Source organism: Sporobolomyces salmoneus, assembly GCF_050403485.1.
Source record: "Sporobolomyces salmoneus JCM6883 DNA, S_salmoneus_JCM6883_v1_ctg47, whole genome shotgun sequence".
NCBI classification, from domain to species: domain Eukaryota; kingdom Fungi; phylum Basidiomycota; class Microbotryomycetes; order Sporidiobolales; family Sporidiobolaceae; genus Sporobolomyces; species Sporobolomyces salmoneus.
This window is the reverse complement of record NW_027481116.1, coordinates 23322-41580: the sequence shown is the minus strand read 5'-3', so window position 1 is coordinate 41580 and position 18259 is coordinate 23322. Positions and strand designations below refer to the sequence as shown.

At 51.6% G+C, this 18259-nt stretch overlaps 6 protein-coding genes across 6 annotated transcripts; 4 read left to right on the top strand and 2 right to left on the bottom strand.

The window, feature by feature from the left end:
- Positions 1–92: 92 nt before the first annotated feature.
- On the top strand, positions 93–3870 carry JCM6883_004262 (uncharacterized protein; the record flags this gene model as incomplete). The annotated part of the gene is made up of 16 exons (XM_076633919.1): positions 93–189; positions 249–334; positions 398–566; positions 641–759; positions 828–1297; positions 1356–1612; positions 1677–1837; positions 1905–2037; positions 2102–2191; positions 2255–2595; positions 2661–2921; positions 2991–3080; positions 3150–3264; positions 3329–3486; positions 3554–3706; positions 3766–3870. The coding sequence occupies 16 exons, from the start codon at positions 93–95 to the stop codon at positions 3868–3870; spliced, it is 2805 nt and encodes a 934-aa protein (XP_076486082.1).
- Positions 3871–4600: 730 nt separating this feature from the next.
- On the top strand, positions 4601–5588 carry JCM6883_004261 (copper transporter family protein; the record flags this gene model as incomplete). Its single annotated transcript, XM_076633918.1, has 6 exons — positions 4601–4693; positions 4775–4808; positions 4885–4949; positions 5019–5185; positions 5284–5434; positions 5514–5588. The coding sequence occupies 6 exons, from the start codon at positions 4601–4603 to the stop codon at positions 5586–5588; spliced, it is 585 nt and encodes a 194-aa protein (XP_076486081.1).
- Positions 5589–5969: 381 nt separating this feature from the next.
- JCM6883_004260 (enoyl-CoA hydratase/isomerase family protein) lies at positions 5970–7869 on the top strand (the record flags this gene model as incomplete). Its single annotated transcript, XM_076633917.1, has 6 exons — positions 5970–6303; positions 6375–6448; positions 6517–6574; positions 6641–6717; positions 6783–7358; positions 7420–7869. The coding sequence occupies 6 exons, from the start codon at positions 5970–5972 to the stop codon at positions 7867–7869; spliced, it is 1569 nt and encodes a 522-aa protein (XP_076486080.1).
- Positions 7870–8145: 276 nt separating this feature from the next.
- Positions 8146–11146, bottom strand: JCM6883_004259 (uncharacterized protein; the record flags this gene model as incomplete). The annotated part of the gene is made up of 5 exons (XM_076633916.1): positions 8146–8271; positions 8352–8539; positions 8605–8707; positions 8775–10543; positions 10618–11146. The coding sequence occupies 5 exons, from the start codon at positions 11144–11146 to the stop codon at positions 8146–8148; spliced, it is 2715 nt and encodes a 904-aa protein (XP_076486079.1).
- A 541-nt stretch (positions 11147–11687) lies between these two features.
- On the bottom strand, positions 11688–14166 carry JCM6883_004258 (uncharacterized protein; the record flags this gene model as incomplete). The annotated part of the gene is made up of 12 exons (XM_076633915.1): positions 11688–11868; positions 12028–12231; positions 12312–12359; positions 12433–12591; positions 12658–12685; positions 12761–13073; positions 13140–13264; positions 13331–13452; positions 13529–13563; positions 13637–13766; positions 13850–13905; positions 13975–14166. 12 exons carry the CDS (start codon positions 14164–14166, stop codon positions 11688–11690), a joined length of 1593 nt encoding a protein of 530 aa, XP_076486078.1.
- Positions 14167–16592: 2426 nt separating this feature from the next.
- On the top strand, positions 16593–18253 carry JCM6883_004257 (uncharacterized protein; the record flags this gene model as incomplete). Its single annotated transcript, XM_076633914.1, has 4 exons — positions 16593–17130; positions 17192–17875; positions 17939–18096; positions 18167–18253. 4 exons carry the CDS (start codon positions 16593–16595, stop codon positions 18251–18253), a joined length of 1467 nt encoding a protein of 488 aa, XP_076486077.1.
- Between the last annotated feature and the right edge of the window lie 6 nt (positions 18254–18259).

Below are 18259 nucleotides of genomic sequence, written 5' to 3'. Positions count from 1 at the left end.
GTGACGAAAGAGACTCAGAGGTTCGAACTTTCGAGAAGCTCGCTTCTCACTCAACTCTATCTTTTCGATCCGACTTCTAGCGCAGCAACAGGATGGCTTCAGAGCTGAGCTCGATCGTACGGTCCTTCTATAGCTCGCGGCAAGGGAAAGTCAACATTCTCGATCTGAGATCAATCGGTACCATCTGTAGTGAGTCCCCTCTTGAACGCATCTCGTGAGATATACGGACTGATACATGAGCTCTGTAGCTGCCCTCGAGCGAAGAGATCCCAAGAAAGCGTTGCTAGATTGTCAAACTCTCCTCAAGAGACGTCCGAATGAACCGTCCGCTCTCGTAGGTTCCTCCCAGACTGATACGCAGACGCAGATGCCATGAGCTGATCCTGCTTACCGTCAGACTTTGAAAGCCGTAGCAATTTCGTTGGGCTCGAAACCTCTCACCGCTTCATCGCAAAACGACTTCAACAAAGCGTTCGACGCTGTACAAAGCTTGAACAACGGAACAGCTCTCGGCGATGCAGATATCGTCATGGCGTTGAGTTACGCCTTGAGGAATCTCGGAAAGAGTACGTTTTCCTCTAGCTCGTCGAAGCGTAGAAAGTTCTCGGTCGTTGACGCATTCGTTGAGCATGCTAATCAGATACGGAAGCGGTGGAGCTTTTGACGCGAGCCGCAAAAGAGAACAGTGACAACGAGGAGCTCGCCCAGGAGGCGTTCGTGCAAATGATCCGATTGAACGAGATTTCGAAAGCTCAACAAGTCCATTTGGCTTTCCCCTCGTCATTCACTGGCGAGAGATGCTGACGTGCGAGTGTCTATCTCAATAGCTCAGTATCCGTATGAGTGGAACCTTCTCGTCCAACCCCGATTACACTCTGTGGTCAATCATGACTGTCATCCTTCAAATCCGAGATTTGCGACATCCTCAAACCGACCTCCTTCTCTCTCTCGCCGAACGGCAAGCGACAAAATACTTCGAATCCCACGACGAGTACAAAACTGCCGACGAGTTCCACGTCGTTTCTCGATTACTCGAACTCCGTGCTCAACTAGCTACATCCTTCTCAGCGTCCCCTTTCAGATCGCCTGTCTTTCCTTCTCTCCCTTCTTCTGAATCGCCTCGATCGACTAAGAGAGCTCTACTGGAACATTTCGCATCGGCAGAAGGAGAAAAGTGGTGTCAAAGTAATCTGGGATTCGAATTATGGAGGAGAGAAACCGAACTTCGATTCGGTAGTGTCGAGCAAGGAGAATGGCGAGCTTCGTGGGAGAGACTGAAACGCACATTGGAATCTGGGTGAGTGCTCTGGACTCTGGCACAAGTGATCCGGGACTGATTATCGGGATTTTCGCAGCGATACAAATTGGCACACGATGCTCTATCTCATTCGTTGCGCTTTCGCCGTTGCGTCATCTTCTTCAGCATCGTATTATGACGAGCCGGACGCCGTAAAGCAACCCCCGACCGAAGACGGCCTTCGATTGATCAAAGAAACTGAGGAAGTTTTCCGAAGCTTGATGAAGGATTCGCCGAAAGCCAAGGTGGAACGAGGGTTCTTACTCGGGTTGTTGGAGATTGCGAGAGAATGTCGTTCGCGTGGTTGGGAAGAAGGTGACTCCAACTCTTTCCTACGATCGAAACGAGAATCTTCCGCTGAATTCGCGGTTTTCTCTAGACGAGCTTCTTCGAGACCTTCTACTGGCGTACTTTGACCAGTTCAGTGGGAAGATGTGCTGTTTCGATGATCTGAAACCATACCTCGAGGTATTGAACCCGGAAGAATCTCGAGCAGTTTACGCGAGGGCGAGTGAGGTAGCCTCGAAAAAGGACAATATTGTGAGTCTTCATCCCCGCAGCTCTTTCTCTTTCGGGTCTCGAGCTTGACTTCCATTCTCGTGGATAGTCTATGGACGAGGCCCGACGAGTGATCAATGCGCTCAAAATCGTACGATTCCTCTCGGAAGAGCAAAACATCGAGCAAGAAGCTTCCGCGGCCGAAGATTACCTTACACGCTACTTCTCGTGTCTCCCACTCGGTATGTAGATCTCTGAAGAGCGAGGTGTAGTCATGTATTGACGCAGACGCGCTCGTTTTTGCAGGCGAAGAACTACCTCCGACCGAATTACAACCCGCCGATGATTTCGCACTCCTCGCCGCTCAAGCCTCGGTCTCCGCGTACCATCTATCGAGTGAGTTTTGTATCCTCTTAGTTTTCTTCAGCGAAATTCACACAATCCTTTGTCTATCAAAAGACGACCGATCATATCTCGAACGCGCTGCCGCTCTGCTCGATCATGCTCTCCGCTCCTCGAAATACAAGTATCAAAGTCGAATCCTCCTCATCAACATCTACCGCTTACTCGGCGCTTCCTCCCTTTCGCTCTCGCACTACCGCACCTTTGGAGTCAAAAATATTCAATACGATACACTTTCCCATCTTATCCTGAATCGAGGAGCAACTTTTGCGATCGAAAGCGGGAAAGACTTGGGGGTACATGAAGAGGCAATCCAGACAGAGCGATGGTACAAGATGGGTCAGAACGAAGCAGCTCAGATGTGTGTTCAGACGTTCACTCTACCTAATTACGGCAAGGTGAGCCCCTTTCCAGAGTCTTTGATTGTCTTCGAGTGTCGCTGATTCGTCGAGTCTTTCCTCAGGTCGAAGACTTTGCCGAGTTCAGGTTGCGAGTGGACAATTCCCTCGAGAAGAGTCTCTCAACCATGGAAGTGTTACGAACGAGGTTACTTCGAGGCGTTCTCGATACACCACAAATCGAACAGGCGACAGGCGACATCAAGAAGCTCGCCGATTCGACGATTGAGCTTTACGACAATCGAGATTTCCGGACTTTGCCCAACTTTCAACGGCGGGGTGAAACAGAAATTTGGGATCAGACAGCTCTCGGAGGAAGAGTCGACGTGAGTGCAGCTCTGATAGGTCAGGGCGATGAGCTAGAATCCACTGACTCTGTACTTTTGCCCGAACAGAGGAAATGGCTTCAAGCTTTCGCGACGATCTACTCCCGTTTCCTCTCTCCTGGCGACGATGCTCCTCAAGGCGACGTGGATGCTTCGACGGTAAGTGCTCAAGCTCGTTCGCGCGCGCATAGCAGCCAGCAGACTGATCCAGTCTTCCTTCTTCCCTAGCTCACTCGATCTGAAGCTGCTCTCTTGACCTTCTCTGCCGCCGCTCAACGAGCTCTTGTCGCTCAACTCGATCAAGCCGCTGAAGCTGAGCAGGAAACCATTAGCTTCTTCAAGGGTAAGCCCACATTTTTTTCGACAGGCCCTCATGGTTCATCGCTCACATTCCCGTTCCATCTCAGATCAAGCGTCTCTCTTTTCTTCGTCAGTCGAGGATCCCAAGACGCTGCCGTGGGAATTGATCCAGATCGCGTCGATCTCGCTCGAGGCCTTTTCCCTCCTCGAACTTGGTATTGAGCAGAGACTTGACGAAATGGCTGCGAACAAACTCCCAGATCAAGTTTGTCTTTCTTCCTGTGTCTCTTCTGCTCTGTCCGCACTCGCTGACCTTGCCGAGAACTATCCAGTCGAAACATTCGAAACGATTCCGAGCTCTTCGAAACTCGGCTCGTGACGGCTTGCGACAAATCGGTCTACAGTTGATGGCTCACAGCAAGAAAGTTGCCAAGGAGAGACCAAAAATCGTCGCGGCTATCTCAGCTTTGAAGAGTCACGAAGAGGTGCGTTGATCTGTACTCTCTCGCCGCTTTCTTTCACTCACAATCTCGATACGAAACAGTTCACCGACGATACATTGACAAACTTCGCTCACGCTCTCGTCGAATCTAAGAAGACGTCGACCGAAGGGCTTGCAGCTACTATTCATCGTAGAACCGGAAAATAGAATTTATTGGAATTTTGAGCGAAAGCCCGATCTATTACACTGACAGCGAGAGACAGCTATGGTCATGAAAGTGCTTTGCATCGGTAACGCGACAGATGCTGCCTGTAGAGTCTCGAATTTGAACTTGGGAGAGCGAGCGCTTTTTCAGCGAAAACGGCGCATCGATTCACGGCGAGAGCGACTTTGGATTTTTGAGAGAGGGCGTTCTTTGCGCGCATTTCGAGTCTCTTCTCTTTTTCCGCTCACTACCCCTCGTCATCTCGCTCTGTTATCAACACGACCCCTTGCTAAGCTCGTTAGAGTCATTCGCTAGGGTATACAAGCTCTTGGCTGCCCTCTCGACCTGTTGTCGACCTGAATCTTCCATTTCCGAGTCTTGATCTCTTAAACCGTCTCCGACTCGTTACACACCACTGGAACCATTCTCCACCCCTCCCCGACGCTCTTGAACACCTCGAAAAATGACTAAGCTCAGCCAAGACCCGCTGGGATTGAGTCAAGAGGGAGGAGAAAGGACCGAACGCTTCTTGCCTCCCTTTCCATCACTTTTTGCTCATCTCGCGTTCAAATCGAGTTATCGCCGTTCTTCCTGCATAGGTATGTTCTTCATCACTCGAATGAACTATTAGGTTGTCCGATTGATCTCGGGGACTGACACGAGTACAGAAAAGTACCAGTTTCCTCTCAATAAACGCTTTTTCACTCGAAAATCGTCTCAATTCGAATAGCCATGGATCACTCGTCGCATTCGGGTATGGATATGGGAAGTTCGTCTTCTTCGTCGATGGGCGGGATGGACATGGGTGGTGAAGGATCGTGCAAAGTAGGTACCCCTTTTCCTTTTTTTCCCCTCACCTTGCCTTCTCGCGAGAAGACATTCCTGACCCCGACGCATCGATTCCAGATCAGCATGGTTTGGAACTGGTATACTACCGATGGTACGTCTTGCTCGTCGCTCTCTTTAGCACGCTAAAGTCTGGTGAATTGACTCGAGGCTATCTTGATCGTTCACAGCTTGTTTCATCTCAAAAGGATGGCGTATCCGTTCAACCGGGGACTATGTTGGTTCTCTCATCGGTGTAAGCTCGCTCATCCTCTCGGAGGAAACCCTCCCTGTTCTGAGCTCACTCATTCGCGAATCGACGCAGATCTTCTTCATGGTCGTCGCGCTCGAGATGTTGCGTAGGTACGGACGAGATTACGATCGCAAGATTCGTGCCGCCTACTACCGTCGAGAAACTGCTGCCCTCGCCGCCGTCGCAAGTTCATCGAAATCGGAGTTACCTGCCAGCGCTCTCGTCCCCGCTCCTTTCTGGTGCGTTCTTCTTGCTTCGACAGCACTCTCTTCGGAGCAGGTCCTCTCTCAGGGAGAACCGTGTGACTGATGTCGACTGTCGTCTTCCGGAGAAACAGTCCGAGCTATACTCAACAAATCATTCGTAGCGCGTTTTACGGAATCAGTTTCGGGACCGCCTACATCCTCATGCTCTTGGCCATGTCCTATAATGGTGGAGTCATCTTTGCCATCTTCGCGGGAGGGGCAGTCGGTCATTTCATCTCGGCGGTTCGTTCTTTCTCTTTGTTTCGCTCTAAGTTTCAGAGAGGGGCACGGATCTGACCTGTTCGATGTCGCGTTCGATCAGAGGGATACTGCAACTATCCAAGAGATCGAGACAGTCGATGACTCTCCCCAAGCTCGAGGAGAGTGCTGTTGCTGAAGCAAATTCGCAATCGAGCTCTTCTATCGGATTTCTTCTCTTCCCATCGTCTTTCCGTCAGCTTTCTTCGTTTCGCCCCCTTGTCATTTGTATACCTTTCCGTCGCAGAGCCTATCACCTCGTTTTACCTGAGTCCAATTGTCGAGTTCGTCGTTTTCTTTTGTGCAATTTTCGTGTCGCCCCTCTCCGAATTTTCTCGAACGGTCGACCCAGTCTTTCATCTTGCCAACTCCTTGTAGTTGAATCCTTGCAGTGGACAGTCAGACAGGCGAAGGTGGGGAAAATACATTCTTTCCTTTTCTCCGCCCCATTCCGAAACGCTATCACACTATGCTCTCGAGGCTATCAGTTCGACCTTCGTCTCTACACCGCTCTAGTCGCATGGCCACACAACGAATCTCGATGGTCTACCAACATCTCACGACTTCTTCTTCCTCCTCTTCTTCTGCCTCTCCTGCCGATGCTTCCCCCTCGGCATCTACTTCGAAACCTCAAGATGGTACACCTTCTTCTCCCGATGCTCCAGTCCTCTTCGAAGCCGAACACAGTCTACGCAAAGTGATCCTGAATCGACCGAAAGCGTTAAACTCTTTGAACGATGAAATGGTCGACTTGATCTTACCCCAGTTGAACAAGTTCGAACAATCCGATCTCGCAAACGTCGTCTTGATCAAGAGCAACTCGAAACATTTCTGTGCTGGAGGAGACGTCGTCTGTGAGTTTCCCTCTCGCTCTCTTCTCGCTCAGTCAGTCGATCAAGGCTGAGCTCGATTGTGTTTGTGACAGCTCTTGCAAAGTTGTTGGATAAGGAGTCGGAGTGGAAGAAAGCTAGCGGTTTCTTCAAGAAGGAGTACATCATGGTTCGTCTCGTTTTCGTTCTCTGTTTCCCCTCTTCGGCTGGCTCATCTCGCGTGCCCATGCTCGCCAGAACCACTTCCTCGCTACGATGAGCAAACCGGTCATCTCTCTCATGAATGGAGTAGCTTGTGAGTCAAGGCTACGGTGAACCATTATTTTCCTCGTCGTTTAGCTGACCCTTCGTCTCTCGCTAGTCGGAGGAGGACTCGGGCTTTCGATGCACGGTGCATTCAGAGTTGCCACTGAGACCACTCAAGTAGCTATGCCCGAGGTGAGCGCCTACTTCCCCTACAGAAGGAGAAATCGAAACTCAAAACTCGTTATTCTCCCGGTTAGACGAAAATTGGTCTCTTCCCCGACGTCGGAGCAAACTTCTTCCTCCCTCGTCTCGACGGTCAACTCGGTCTCTACCTCGCCCTCACCTCGATTCCTCTCAAGGGAGCTGGCGCTTATTTTGCCGGTTTCACCTCGCACTACGTCCCTTCGGAACGACTCGCGGCGCTCGAAACCCGACTCGCCGAACTCGACTCGACTGCGACTGTCGAAGATGTCAACGCTGCGATCAACGAGTTCTCGGCCGATGCCGACGAGTTCAAGTCAGCGCTCAAGGGATACAATTTGGTCGGACCGATCAGGAGAGCCCTCGATTCAGTCTTCTCGAGGCCAACCGCCGAAGAAATGCTCGCGAAGCTTTCCGCCCTGGAAGATGGTACTCACGAAGGACTCTCGAAGATCGTCCGTGAAGGGGACAGTCTGGAGGAAGTACAGAAATGGGCGAAAGAAACTCGGGAAGCGATCGAATTGAGGAGTCCTACGAGCGTTAAACTCTCGATCAAAGCGATCCGAGAAGGCGCCAAGCTGAACATCGAAGAAGTTTTGGCCATGGATAACCGAATCGCCGCTGCTTGTTGTGTGAGCCTTTCGTTCGATCTCTCGTCTCCTTTCGAAGAGCTCACACGGTCTGTCTGTGTAGTCTCCTGCGGTCCACACTGATTTCCGACAAGGAGTTACCGAATTCCTCATCAACAAGATCAAACCCGAAGAACAAAAACCTTCGTGGTCTCCCTCGACTCTCTCCGAAGTCACGCCCGAACACCTTCAGAAAACCTTCTTCTCTTCCCCTCCTCCCTTCAACAACCCTCCCGTCCCTTCCTTCAAACCTTCTCGTCAAGATCGATTGAACCCTCTCCCTCCGTACAAAATTCATCCTTATTCGATTTACGGATTACCGAGTGAGAACAAGATTGGGGCCGTCGTCAAAGGGGAATCGAAAGATAGTCCTGATTACGCCGTTACGAGGAAAGAAGTTATCGAGAAGTTCGAACGGGAATACAGCGGCAAGGTCGGAGTGAGGGAAAAGGTTGAGGAAGTCCTGGATCGAAGAACTGTCGTTGGCGAACAAGACACTCTGCGGTGGGTCTAGATCTATACGTAACTCTGTATTCTGCAACTCTCCTATGAAAGAACCACTCTCTCGGGCTTCGAAGCCGTGATGTGAAGAGAGAGAAGAAAATCTGGTAGGAATATCAACGACAAAGCTGGCTAGAGCCTTCGAGGAGACACGGTTGTAGTAGAGAACAAGGTAGAGAAGCGATGCAAAATCAGAGCGCATGAGGGAGGGAACGCAGAAGAAAGAAGAAATAGTGAAAGTGAGGAGGAGGAAGGACCAAGAAAGTTTGGGTGGCATGAGGGCGTATCCCTAGTCGGAATCCGAGTCACTCTCAGTGTCGGCGGGGAGTCCTTTATCGATTCGTTGCTGCCTCCTCCTCCACCTCGCGCAATCGTCTGAATCCCATTCTTCGGGATCCTTCGCCTCGTACCAAGGCTGTAAAGATCGATTCTCACAGACATCAGTCAAATCCGACACGACAGGGGAGTAGCAGCGAGAAGGAATCCGAAACTGACCTTTTCTTCGTCGGAACAGCTGTACTCTCCCTTCTTCTTCTTCTTGACCGGGCGTTTCTCCGTAATGATCTTGCGAGGAGGAGGAGGAGGTTTGAGGTTCTGATGGAGAGAGGGAACTTTGGCACGAGCCGACAATCCGGGAGAACGATAAGATCCGATTCCTCTCTTCGCGATAATGTCGGCAAGAGCTGGAAGCGAACACGATATGTGAGTTATGTCCAAGCGAGTACGGGAGAGGAGGAGGTTCACGTACTTCCAGGTCGAGGAGTCTTTGAGAAAGGACTGGCGGAACGATCTCTGCCGCGAGCGAGAGCGGAAACGGCTTTCGGTTTTGGAGTCGGTACCTTCTCGTTCTCCTAACATCGATGAAGAGACATTCGTTAGTGGGATACCTCAAGTAAAGTGAAGCGAGAGTAGACGTACTTTGGCGACTTGAACTTTGTTCAATACTTTTAGAGCCGCTCCTGCTTTCGCAACTCCTTTCCCTTTACTCTTGTTCTTCTCCTCCTCGTCGTCCGATTCTTCCGCTTCACTCAGTTCTTCACTCTCGTCGTCGGCGTCACTTTCCGAGTCCGCAATCTTCCTTTTCTTCCCTTTCTCGACTTGAGCTTTAGAACCGCTCGGTTTCGATTTCGATTCTGATGTTTCTCCAGATTGTTTCTTCTCTGCTGCCGGATTTGCAAAGTTGAAAGCGTCTGGGTCATCTTCTTTAGCCGCTTCCATGACGAGATCCATCCTCTTCGCTCTGTCGGCTTTCTTCTCCTCGGTTGACATGGTCCTCCCGCGCGAGATTGCTGGAGAGACCGATTTCTTGGCGGCAGAGTCGGTACGAGAGCTGCGTGATACGGCTGGAGAGACGGATCCTCTCTTCCTCGAAGTCGAAGCGGTAGTCGAAGCAGAAGGAATGGGTTGGGAATGATCGGTAGTAGTAGACGTCTTTTCCTTCGTTCCATCGCCGTCAATTTGACTCGATTCAATGACGGCTTCATCCTCGGGTTCCGAAGAGACGATCGTCGCCTTTCGTTTGCCCTTCGAGACGGTTCTCTTTTTCGAAGGCGGAGATCGTACTTCTTCCTCCTCCTCCTCCTCCCCATCTACGAGACGCTGCTTCGGCTTTCCTTTATTGACGCGAGGTGACTTCCTGGTTCCTTCGGCAGTCTGTCCTTCGATATCTTGTTCCTCCTCGGGCTCGACGACGCCAGCGGTATCCTTCTTTCCATTCTTCTTCGTAACCTGCTTCTCTTTCGCTTTCGCTTTTCCTTTTCCCTTCGCTGCTGCTTTCCCTCTCCCTCCCACCTCAACTTCCTCCTCGGCCTCGTCCTCGTCCCCACCGCCATTCGTTTCGTCCTTCGATTCGGCTCTCGTCGCCTTTCCCTTCCCTTTTCCTTTCCCTTTACCTTGACCGCTCTCAACTGATTTCGTCCTAGTTCTATTCACTGTCGATTTCCTCTCACCTTTCTTGACTGGGCTGATGTGAAAGTCGTCGTCTGATTTCTCTTGACGTTGTTCGATTTGCATCGCTTGAGCTCCAAAGTGATCCGAGAGTTGGCGTTCGAGAGGTTGTCCTACCGCATTCGAAGCCGATGAAGAATCGTTGACGCGTTCAGGAGCGGATTTCGAAGTGGCAGCAGCGGAAGATTCGAGAGGCGCCGAGATTGGGTCGGGAGAAGATCTGGCTACTTGTTTCTTTGAAACTGTTGAAGAAGTGCGACCTTTCGGTTTCGATTTCGACTTTGATTTGACGTTGAGGTCGTCGTAGTCGGTCAAGTCTCCCGAGAGCGAGTCGAGGTCGTCTTTCTTTTGCTTCTTGTTCTTTCCGATCGGTTTCTTTTTCCCTGCCACTTCAACTTCCTCCTCCTCACTACTCTCGATCGCGATCGTTCGTTTACCCTTTGACGATCCTTTTCCAGCTGCTTCCTTCTTGGATCCCCCTACGTTCGTCGACTCGTCTGCTTCTTCATCCGAATCGACAGTTTCTTTCGATAGATTTGACTCTTTCCCTTTTCCTTTCGTAGTTTTCGAGTTCTTCTTTTCGACTGAGGAAGCTTTCGAACGTTCTCCAGCACTCGGAACCTCGATGACTGGACGTCGATTCGATGAGGAAGATTTCGAGGTAGTAGTCTTGACGACTGGCTGTTCTGGTGCTCCTTCTTCTGCTCCGTCCCCGAAGCCGAATCCGGATCCAAGCGGCGCTAGAGACAGTCGACAGTCGATTCACTATCAGTTCCGACTGAAGATCGGGAGAGTGAGCGAAGCAGAAACGAACCGGAACCATTTGCCTCGTTGTCACTGTCCGGAACGGTCTCAAATCCTCCTCCACCATTCTCTGCAACTCCAAGGATCTCACCACTCGTATCTCCACCTCCAGACATCGTCGAGTTCTCGATTTCACTCGTCGAGTCGACGCGTTTGTTCGCTGATTGAATCAAACTCGAGAACGAGTTTTCAATCTCGTCGGTTTGAGCGGACGGTCCCGAGAGGGTTGGATCTGGGTTACTGATAGACGATGTAACGGTCTTGGGAGCGAGTTGGGGAGGGTTGTTCGAGGTTGGCAACTTGAAATATTGATCAGAAGAGCTAGAGAAGTCGAGAGCGGCGGAACCGGATCCCGAGGCTGTCGTAGTGTTGTCTAGTGTACCGTGGAGAGTTTGGAATGGAGTAGCGGCGGACTGGGGAAGGGGAGGGAGGACACCGAGGTCTTGTTGATCACTGGTCGAGGCTTGAACTGCCAGATCGATCTGCGCCTGTTGTGCACGATCGAAGGCAGACACTCTGTGGCCTCGGCCTGGCGACATCTGAGGATCGAGAGAGGGGCAGAAGAAGATCAACTTTCTTTCGAACTTCCTCGCGTTTGGACGTGTCGAATTTTCTTACAGATCGATTCGGCGTACAGCTCAGACCGACAGTGTTAAGCGATAGGTTTGCGGAGCGCGAAGCGGTAGCGACGGGAAATGCAGGAGAAAATCGAGACGACTCAGTGACTCGTTCGAGGTTCGCAACAACTGGACTCGTGTATGTTTCTGCTGCTGGTGCTACTTCTCTCTAGGTCCATCAAGCGTTCCAAGAGAGCTTACCTCAGCTAAGGCGGGAATGACATGACGGCGCTCGACTCCAAAGAATCCAAGGTTTCGAACGGAACACGACGGGAAGAGCCTTAAAGCTTAACGAGGAACAGATATTGTTTGACAACGTGCACAGAGAGACTGACAAGACCAGAGAGATAGAGACTCCTACACAAGACCGGGTACTGATAGGGGACACAAACAGGATATTTCTAAAATGACAAGTAAGCGAAAACAACCAGGGGAAGCGAGCCATCTTCTTTTTCGAAGTAGCTCAGAGGACGTAACGGAAGTTGGGGTTCTCGGCGACCGACTCCATCTTGTCGTCCATTCCAGCGGCCGCAGCGAGTTTCGGGTCGGCGGGTCCAAGTTTGCGATCGCGAGATTTGTTCGAGCAGTACATGATCGCCCAAAGGATGCAGTGAGCGACGAGTTTGGCGATGTATCCTCCCATCCTACAGTAGAAGAAACGAAGAGGACGAGTCAGCTCGGGCACTTTTTGTAGCGTTGGTCGTGCTTCTCCTTTCCGCTCCTAGATCATCTCCCTCTTTCCCCTCACCTCCCAGCGTCCTCCTGTTTCGACATCTGTTGAGAGATAGACAACGTTGACTCACATGGCGTAAGCTCCACTCGCGTATCGAGGCTTCTCGTTGGCGTAAATGAATTGAGGACCGGCCATGTTTCCCGCGCAGTAAGCAGCGAAGACCATTCCCGATACGACGGATTTCTTCGAGAATCCTCCGATGTTCGACGAAATCATGACGAGACCAAGGGTGAATCCGATCGATTGAACGTTGACGAACCAGAACGCGATGAGGCTAAACGCAGCGAAAACGGGGCGAACCAGATCATTTCAGCCCCATGCACTTCTGAGGAAGGGTTGATGGAGAGTACTCACCGTCCCCAGTGGTTAGAAGTAGGAAGGAACGAGAGGAGAGCGGTAGCGCTAGAGGATGAACAACGGGAGAAGTCAGTTTTCACGCTTGGACCCACGCTTCGCCTCGACGAGGCAAACTCACATAACACAGATAACGTTTCCGATTGTAACCATGAGCATTCGGGTGTTCTTGCAGTAGTTGGCGACCAATCCGGCAATGAGGAGGGAGATGATCTGGAAAGATCGTCCTGCGCAGTCGAGAAGAGCGGCGTCGAAGGTGGAGAATCCCATGTCTTTGATACTATTATCGCGTCAAGGGAAGGTTAGTGATCAAGACTGCTTGTCAATGGGGAGACTGTGCACTTACATCGTTCCAGAGAAGTTGGTCAAGATACCTATAAGTGTCGCAAAAGTCGTCTCATGTCAGTACTTCTGCGAGGCCTTGGGAATTGTAGAAATGAGATACGCACCATTGGGTACTGAAGATCCAAACATGGCTACCGTGAGGCACCAAGCCTTAGGGTCGAGGAGTGCAGCCCAAGCTTGACGAGTCTCGAACTTCCTCGACTTGATACCGACTCCGTTCGAGGCGACTCGAGCGACGGCGAGAGTTCGGTAGGCGGGTTTGAGCCAGAAAGCGTTCGAGGGCGAATCGGCCAAGAAGAAGTAAAGAACGACTCCCCATCCGACGGTGAGAGCACCCAGTACGATGAAGATAAGTTCCCACTTGGGGACGGCGAGGGAGGAGGCGGGAGCACGTTCGATACCGGCGGCCATCAAGGACTGTAGCAAGCGGGTCTAGTTCAGATGTGGGCTGGAAATGAGCGATTCGAAAATAGGTAGACTGACCCCGATCATTCCTCCCCATCCAACGGAACTGTACCAAATCGTTTGTCGCAGGGGCGATTCTTGACGCGTGTACCACATACCAGTCATGAGAGAGAGACCAGGAGTGACGGCAGCTTCGAAGAAACCTGCACGACCGGGAAAGAAAACGGTAAAAAACGATTCGATATCGAAAGACGTGAGGAAAAACTCACCGAGGAAGAAGCGGTTAACCATGGCAGTCGCAAAGTTCTTGCAGCCAATCATCGAGATGACACAGACTCCCCAAAGAATGCAGGTTCCACCGAGTACTTGATTCGCCTTATAACGACCGAGGCTGAAAAAGAGATAGAAGAGTCAGCCACGTCTGGTCGCGCAAGCAGGAGTCTCGCTTGTTGAGAGATTTTACTTACAGGTAAGATGAGGGCTGTTGAGCGACGAGGTAACCCTGAGGAAAGGCAAAGACGTTTCGTCAGCTTGGTTCGCTAAACGTAATCTCTGTCGAGCGAGGGAGAACGCACGATGTAGAAGATTGAGGCTGCCCACGAGAATTGACTACCGGTGAGGTTCATAGCCTTGTCCATTCCGAAGACTTTCGCATAGTTCAAAGCGGTTTTGTCGAGGTATTGAAGAGTTTGAGTGATGAGGAAGCTGTGCGGCGGTGAGAGAGGTTGAGCGTCAGCCTTGACGATCCGATGGCGGGAAAGAAAAGCGAGTAGACAATTGAGACGTACAGAGGCAAGAGGAACCAATCGATTCGTCGAACAATAGCTTTGTTCTCTTCCGGAGTCTGTACAGCAAGGGGGGACGTCAGCAACTGCAGCGGACTCCTTACACCTCCGACAACGACATGACTTACAATCTCAGCCTGTTGTTGCGACTTGATGAACTCAGCTTGTCCGATGTTGTCCTCGTCTTCTTCAGCGATTGCTCCATTCTCAGGGGCGTATTCTCGGTGTTGCAGAGTTCCCTTTTCGTATTCGAGCGAGCTCGTGAAGGATGCTGAAGTAGAAGCGTCGGTCTCAGCGCGCTTGAGTGCTGGGAATCCCATGATGGATGGTCGAAGCTTAGAGAGAGAGGGTAAGGCGAGGGACTAGGCGGAGCGGGGTCGAGGCTGGGGGGAGAGCGGGGTAGTGTGAGAGAAGAGGGAGAGAGTTGAAGAGATAAAAGAGGGACTCCACAAACTAGCGACTCGATAAAGCCACTCGAAACGAATTGGGTTGGGGGAAATCTTTCTTTCGCATTGTCCACGCTCTGTCCCCCTTCACGAGCATCCTGAAAGTAGTCCAATTCCGATCACTTGGCGTCTTGATCGAAGAAAAAGGCCTCAAAGTGGACACAACTTATCCCCTGCGAAAGAAGGAGAAAGGGAGCGAGAGTGAGGCAAAATAGGCCGTTCGCCAAGAAAAGTTCAGCGCAACTACACGAGGGAAAGACGAACGAAAGTCGAGTCGGAACCGGGCGGAAACTCACAAAGTAGTTTGAACCAATCAATCGTCGTACATTGCAGTGGGGGAGTTGAATTGGCGCACCACTTGAGATCGAAGTTTTCATTTCGAGTTGCGAGTTGCAGAGGAGAAAAAGGTCGAGAGTTCGTTACTTGCGAGCCTGTTCTCGTGCGAGTTTCTTTTAGCGCGAAAGGGAAACGCCGAAATCGCTTGGCCTGTGCGAGCGATCAAAGAGCATTTGAAGTCAAGGGGCGTGAGAAATCATCACTGACTAACTTCTCTTCCAGGGCGTGGAGGGAGACGTTCCCGTGTTGCAATACGAGTGAGTAGCTTAGGACGTCCATGCGAAGCGACGATGCAAACACTTGAAGCTTGATTTCTGTTGCGTGAAACGAAATCCGACCTTTTCCCTCGCTCAATTGTCGTGCGAATCGCCGTCACTGGGGGTATCGTTCGCATAAGCTTTCTCCTTTCCTCCACTCTGTAGGAGAGGTCTTGTCAGAGCCGGCCCAGGCAAGAGATCATCGAGAAGAGCAAATTCGCTCTGCCGAGGCGAACTGTCGTTGGGGTTGAAGGTGGAATTGGCCGAAATTCTCGAGCTGACGAAAGACTTGAAACGTAAGTGCCGAGTGGCGGTGGAACTGGAACGTGGGAACGGTCTGCGTCGAAATGCAAAGAGGGGTTTCAGTCATCGTCTCGACTCGTTGAATTGACTGTCTTAAGCTTTGTGAGTACATTCGATAGTCACGACCAAGAGCAGCTTCGAGGGACGAGCTGAGCGGAGAAAGGCGCTGGAAGCGGCGAGACTACGTGGACGTACAGCGTCGCATGAAATTTCTTCTCTCCTCCATCTCTGGTCGCACAGTTAACGGAACGAGTCAGTTCCTCTCGCCTAGATACACGCAATAGAGCAAAGAGAGTGGGCGACTGACCTTTTGCGCTCGACAGCTCGGATCTTGCCTGTTGTACTTGGAAAGAGGGACTCGACAAAGGCGACCAAGGCTATCTGCCAAGGGAGGTGAGGGCTGTGAGTCGCTATTGCTACACTGAGACGATTATGAGTGTTGTCCCACTCACCTAGAAGGGGGTCGACGTATTCAGAGCGAAGCAGTTCTGCTAACGAGGAGGACAAGTTGACTCGACATTATGAAACTGCAGCTGTCCACTCCGGATTGATCAGCCCATCAGTAGGAGCAGCTAAATTCCAAGATCCCAAGCCGGCGTCGGACTATGGAGGAGACGCAAGGACCGTCGGAGTAGCGATTTCGTCGCGAGAAGCTGTCGGTTCGTTCGTTCGCCAGAAGATCAATAATCGAGTATCGTGGGTACATCAACGGATCTCCCGAGCGAGCCGAACTCGTTATGATTTGAGCTTCGAGTGGCCGAACACGACGGAGCGACTAGTCGAAGTAAAACCGATTAGGATGTTCGACAACGGAAAAGCGACACAGCTCCGAAACTTCGACTCCATCCGACACCTTCTCCCGGACGTCGAGGTCAGGCCAGCTTGCTACGATAACGAGTCGAGCGTGAAACCATGTCCAAGGTCAGCTTTAAGAGGCCTGTACTCCGAAGAGCGAGAATGGACTAACGGTAAGCCGTCTGCTCGTCCCGTTCCCATTGCGACCGTATACCAGATACCGAGCTCGTTTCATGCAATATACGGCCATCAGAACCTCTTGACTCGAGTCGCGGTGAGACTTTTCGAGGTTGAAGGTAACCAGGGTGAAGGGAAGCAAATCCCCCGCTCTTTGTGACCGTTGCGCCTCGAGTAGGTGTAGCGCGATGAGTCTCTAACTGCGGTAGATTTGCGCTTTGTGTCGGCGAGTGAATGGTTGGAGATCGAAAGCGATTCTCTCTCGGAAGTCGGTTACCCGCGACCTGCCTGCGCTCTGTCGCTATCCCTCACTATCTACCTGCCTTTCGTTACCGTATCGCCTACGCATCAACTGAGCCTACGAATCGCATCCCCGGAAGCACAACTCTCGTCATCGGATCTCTGGAGGGGAAGTCGTCGCTAGATCTCCTGATGGCCTCAACTCCGCCTACAAGCAGCTCGGGAGTGGCCAACGTACACCGATATCTCCACCTAGCACCCACCTACGCACAACAGCCGCGATCCTCTTCAAGTTCGAGCCCTATCGCGTCTTCCTCCTCCTCCTCTCTCCCGTCAAAGGTCTCCCTCTCTCGCGGTACGAGCAACGGCGACTCAAAGGCAAGCAAGGAACCTCGACCGTGGCAGGAGGAAGAATTGAAAGGGCTAGTGTTGGAGTATTTGTTGAGTAACTGTTATGGAGATACGGCAGAGGCTTTCGCGAACGAGATGAAAGCGCGAAGGGACGAAGAGGACAAGTCAGAACGAGGAGACGACATAGGTGGCAATGGTACGAGCGAGGAAAACGGAATGCAGGGCGTCGAGGAAACTCCTCCTCCAGAAAATTACGACACAGCTCGAGGACCGAAGGATGAAACGAAAGACGACGAAGAGCGCCCCTCAGATCAACGAGGAGGAGGAGTGGAAGGTGCAGTGAATCCTGAGCAGCTCAAGGATGCTAGACTGAGGCAGTGTGAGTGCCGAACATCTCCCTACCCTTGCATCTTTCGCTCACCTTCTTCGACCTTCAATAGCAATCCGAGAGTCGATTCTCACCGGGAGGATCGCACAAGCTATTAACCTGATCAATTATCACTACCCTTCGGTTCTCCTCGCAGCTTCCAACGTCTCGACTCCCTCTTCGCCTTCGAAACTCCCTCGTTCTCATCCTCAATCGCCGAAACGATTCGATTCCTGCACACCAAAGACCTTCTTCGTCCTCTCCGAACCCTCAACATCACCAACAAATGCTGCTACGCAATCAGTGCCGATCGTCGGATCGTCGTTCAGTCCTTGGGCAACTTCCCTTTCGCCCGAAATCCTCACTCTCAACTTGCAACTTCAATCCTTTGTCGAGCTCATGAGGACTGGTCATGCAACATCTTCCCTCTCGACCCCTTCTACCCCGACGTCCTCCGTTAACGGTTTGGGCGGAGGTCCAGCCGCCGAAGATGCCGGAATGACTTCCTCGATCGCTTCACTCGCCTCCTCGACGACTTCGACTTCCCTCCTCTCGACCGCGATCACTCTCTCCCAGGCGCTTCTATCATCGATCCAAGCTCTACCTCCCTCAAAGGAGAAAGAGGGTTGGCAACGCGAATGCGTCGACGTATGCGGTCTCCTCGCGTACAAGGATTTGACAAACTGCCCAGTGAGAGGATATCTGGAAATGAGTCGGAGGGAAGGTTTGGCTGAGATGGTTAACAGCGCGATCCTGCGTAAGTTCCTTCGCGCGATCTTCGCCTACTTGGAGTTCTAGTCTGACAACTCCATGGGAATAGATGCTACGAATCGAACACCACTGTCGCTGATCGAACTAGCAGCCAGATCAGCTACGTCTGTATGGTCGACGCTCTCGGAGATGAAAGTTCAATTCCCTCCTTTGCCCCTTTCGACGACTTCGAACCAGAACGGAACGACAAAGACGAAAGTGACAAAGGTCCGTCTTGACTTCTTGTATCTCTCCCATGCGATCGAAATGAGACTAATGGTCGAGTTGCGTGCGATAGACTGTTCCGAATTTCAACTTTACAGAATTTGTCAACAACTCAGCTTCGACGAGTTCTGCCCCGAGTCAAGAAGCCATGCAGTCATAGTATACA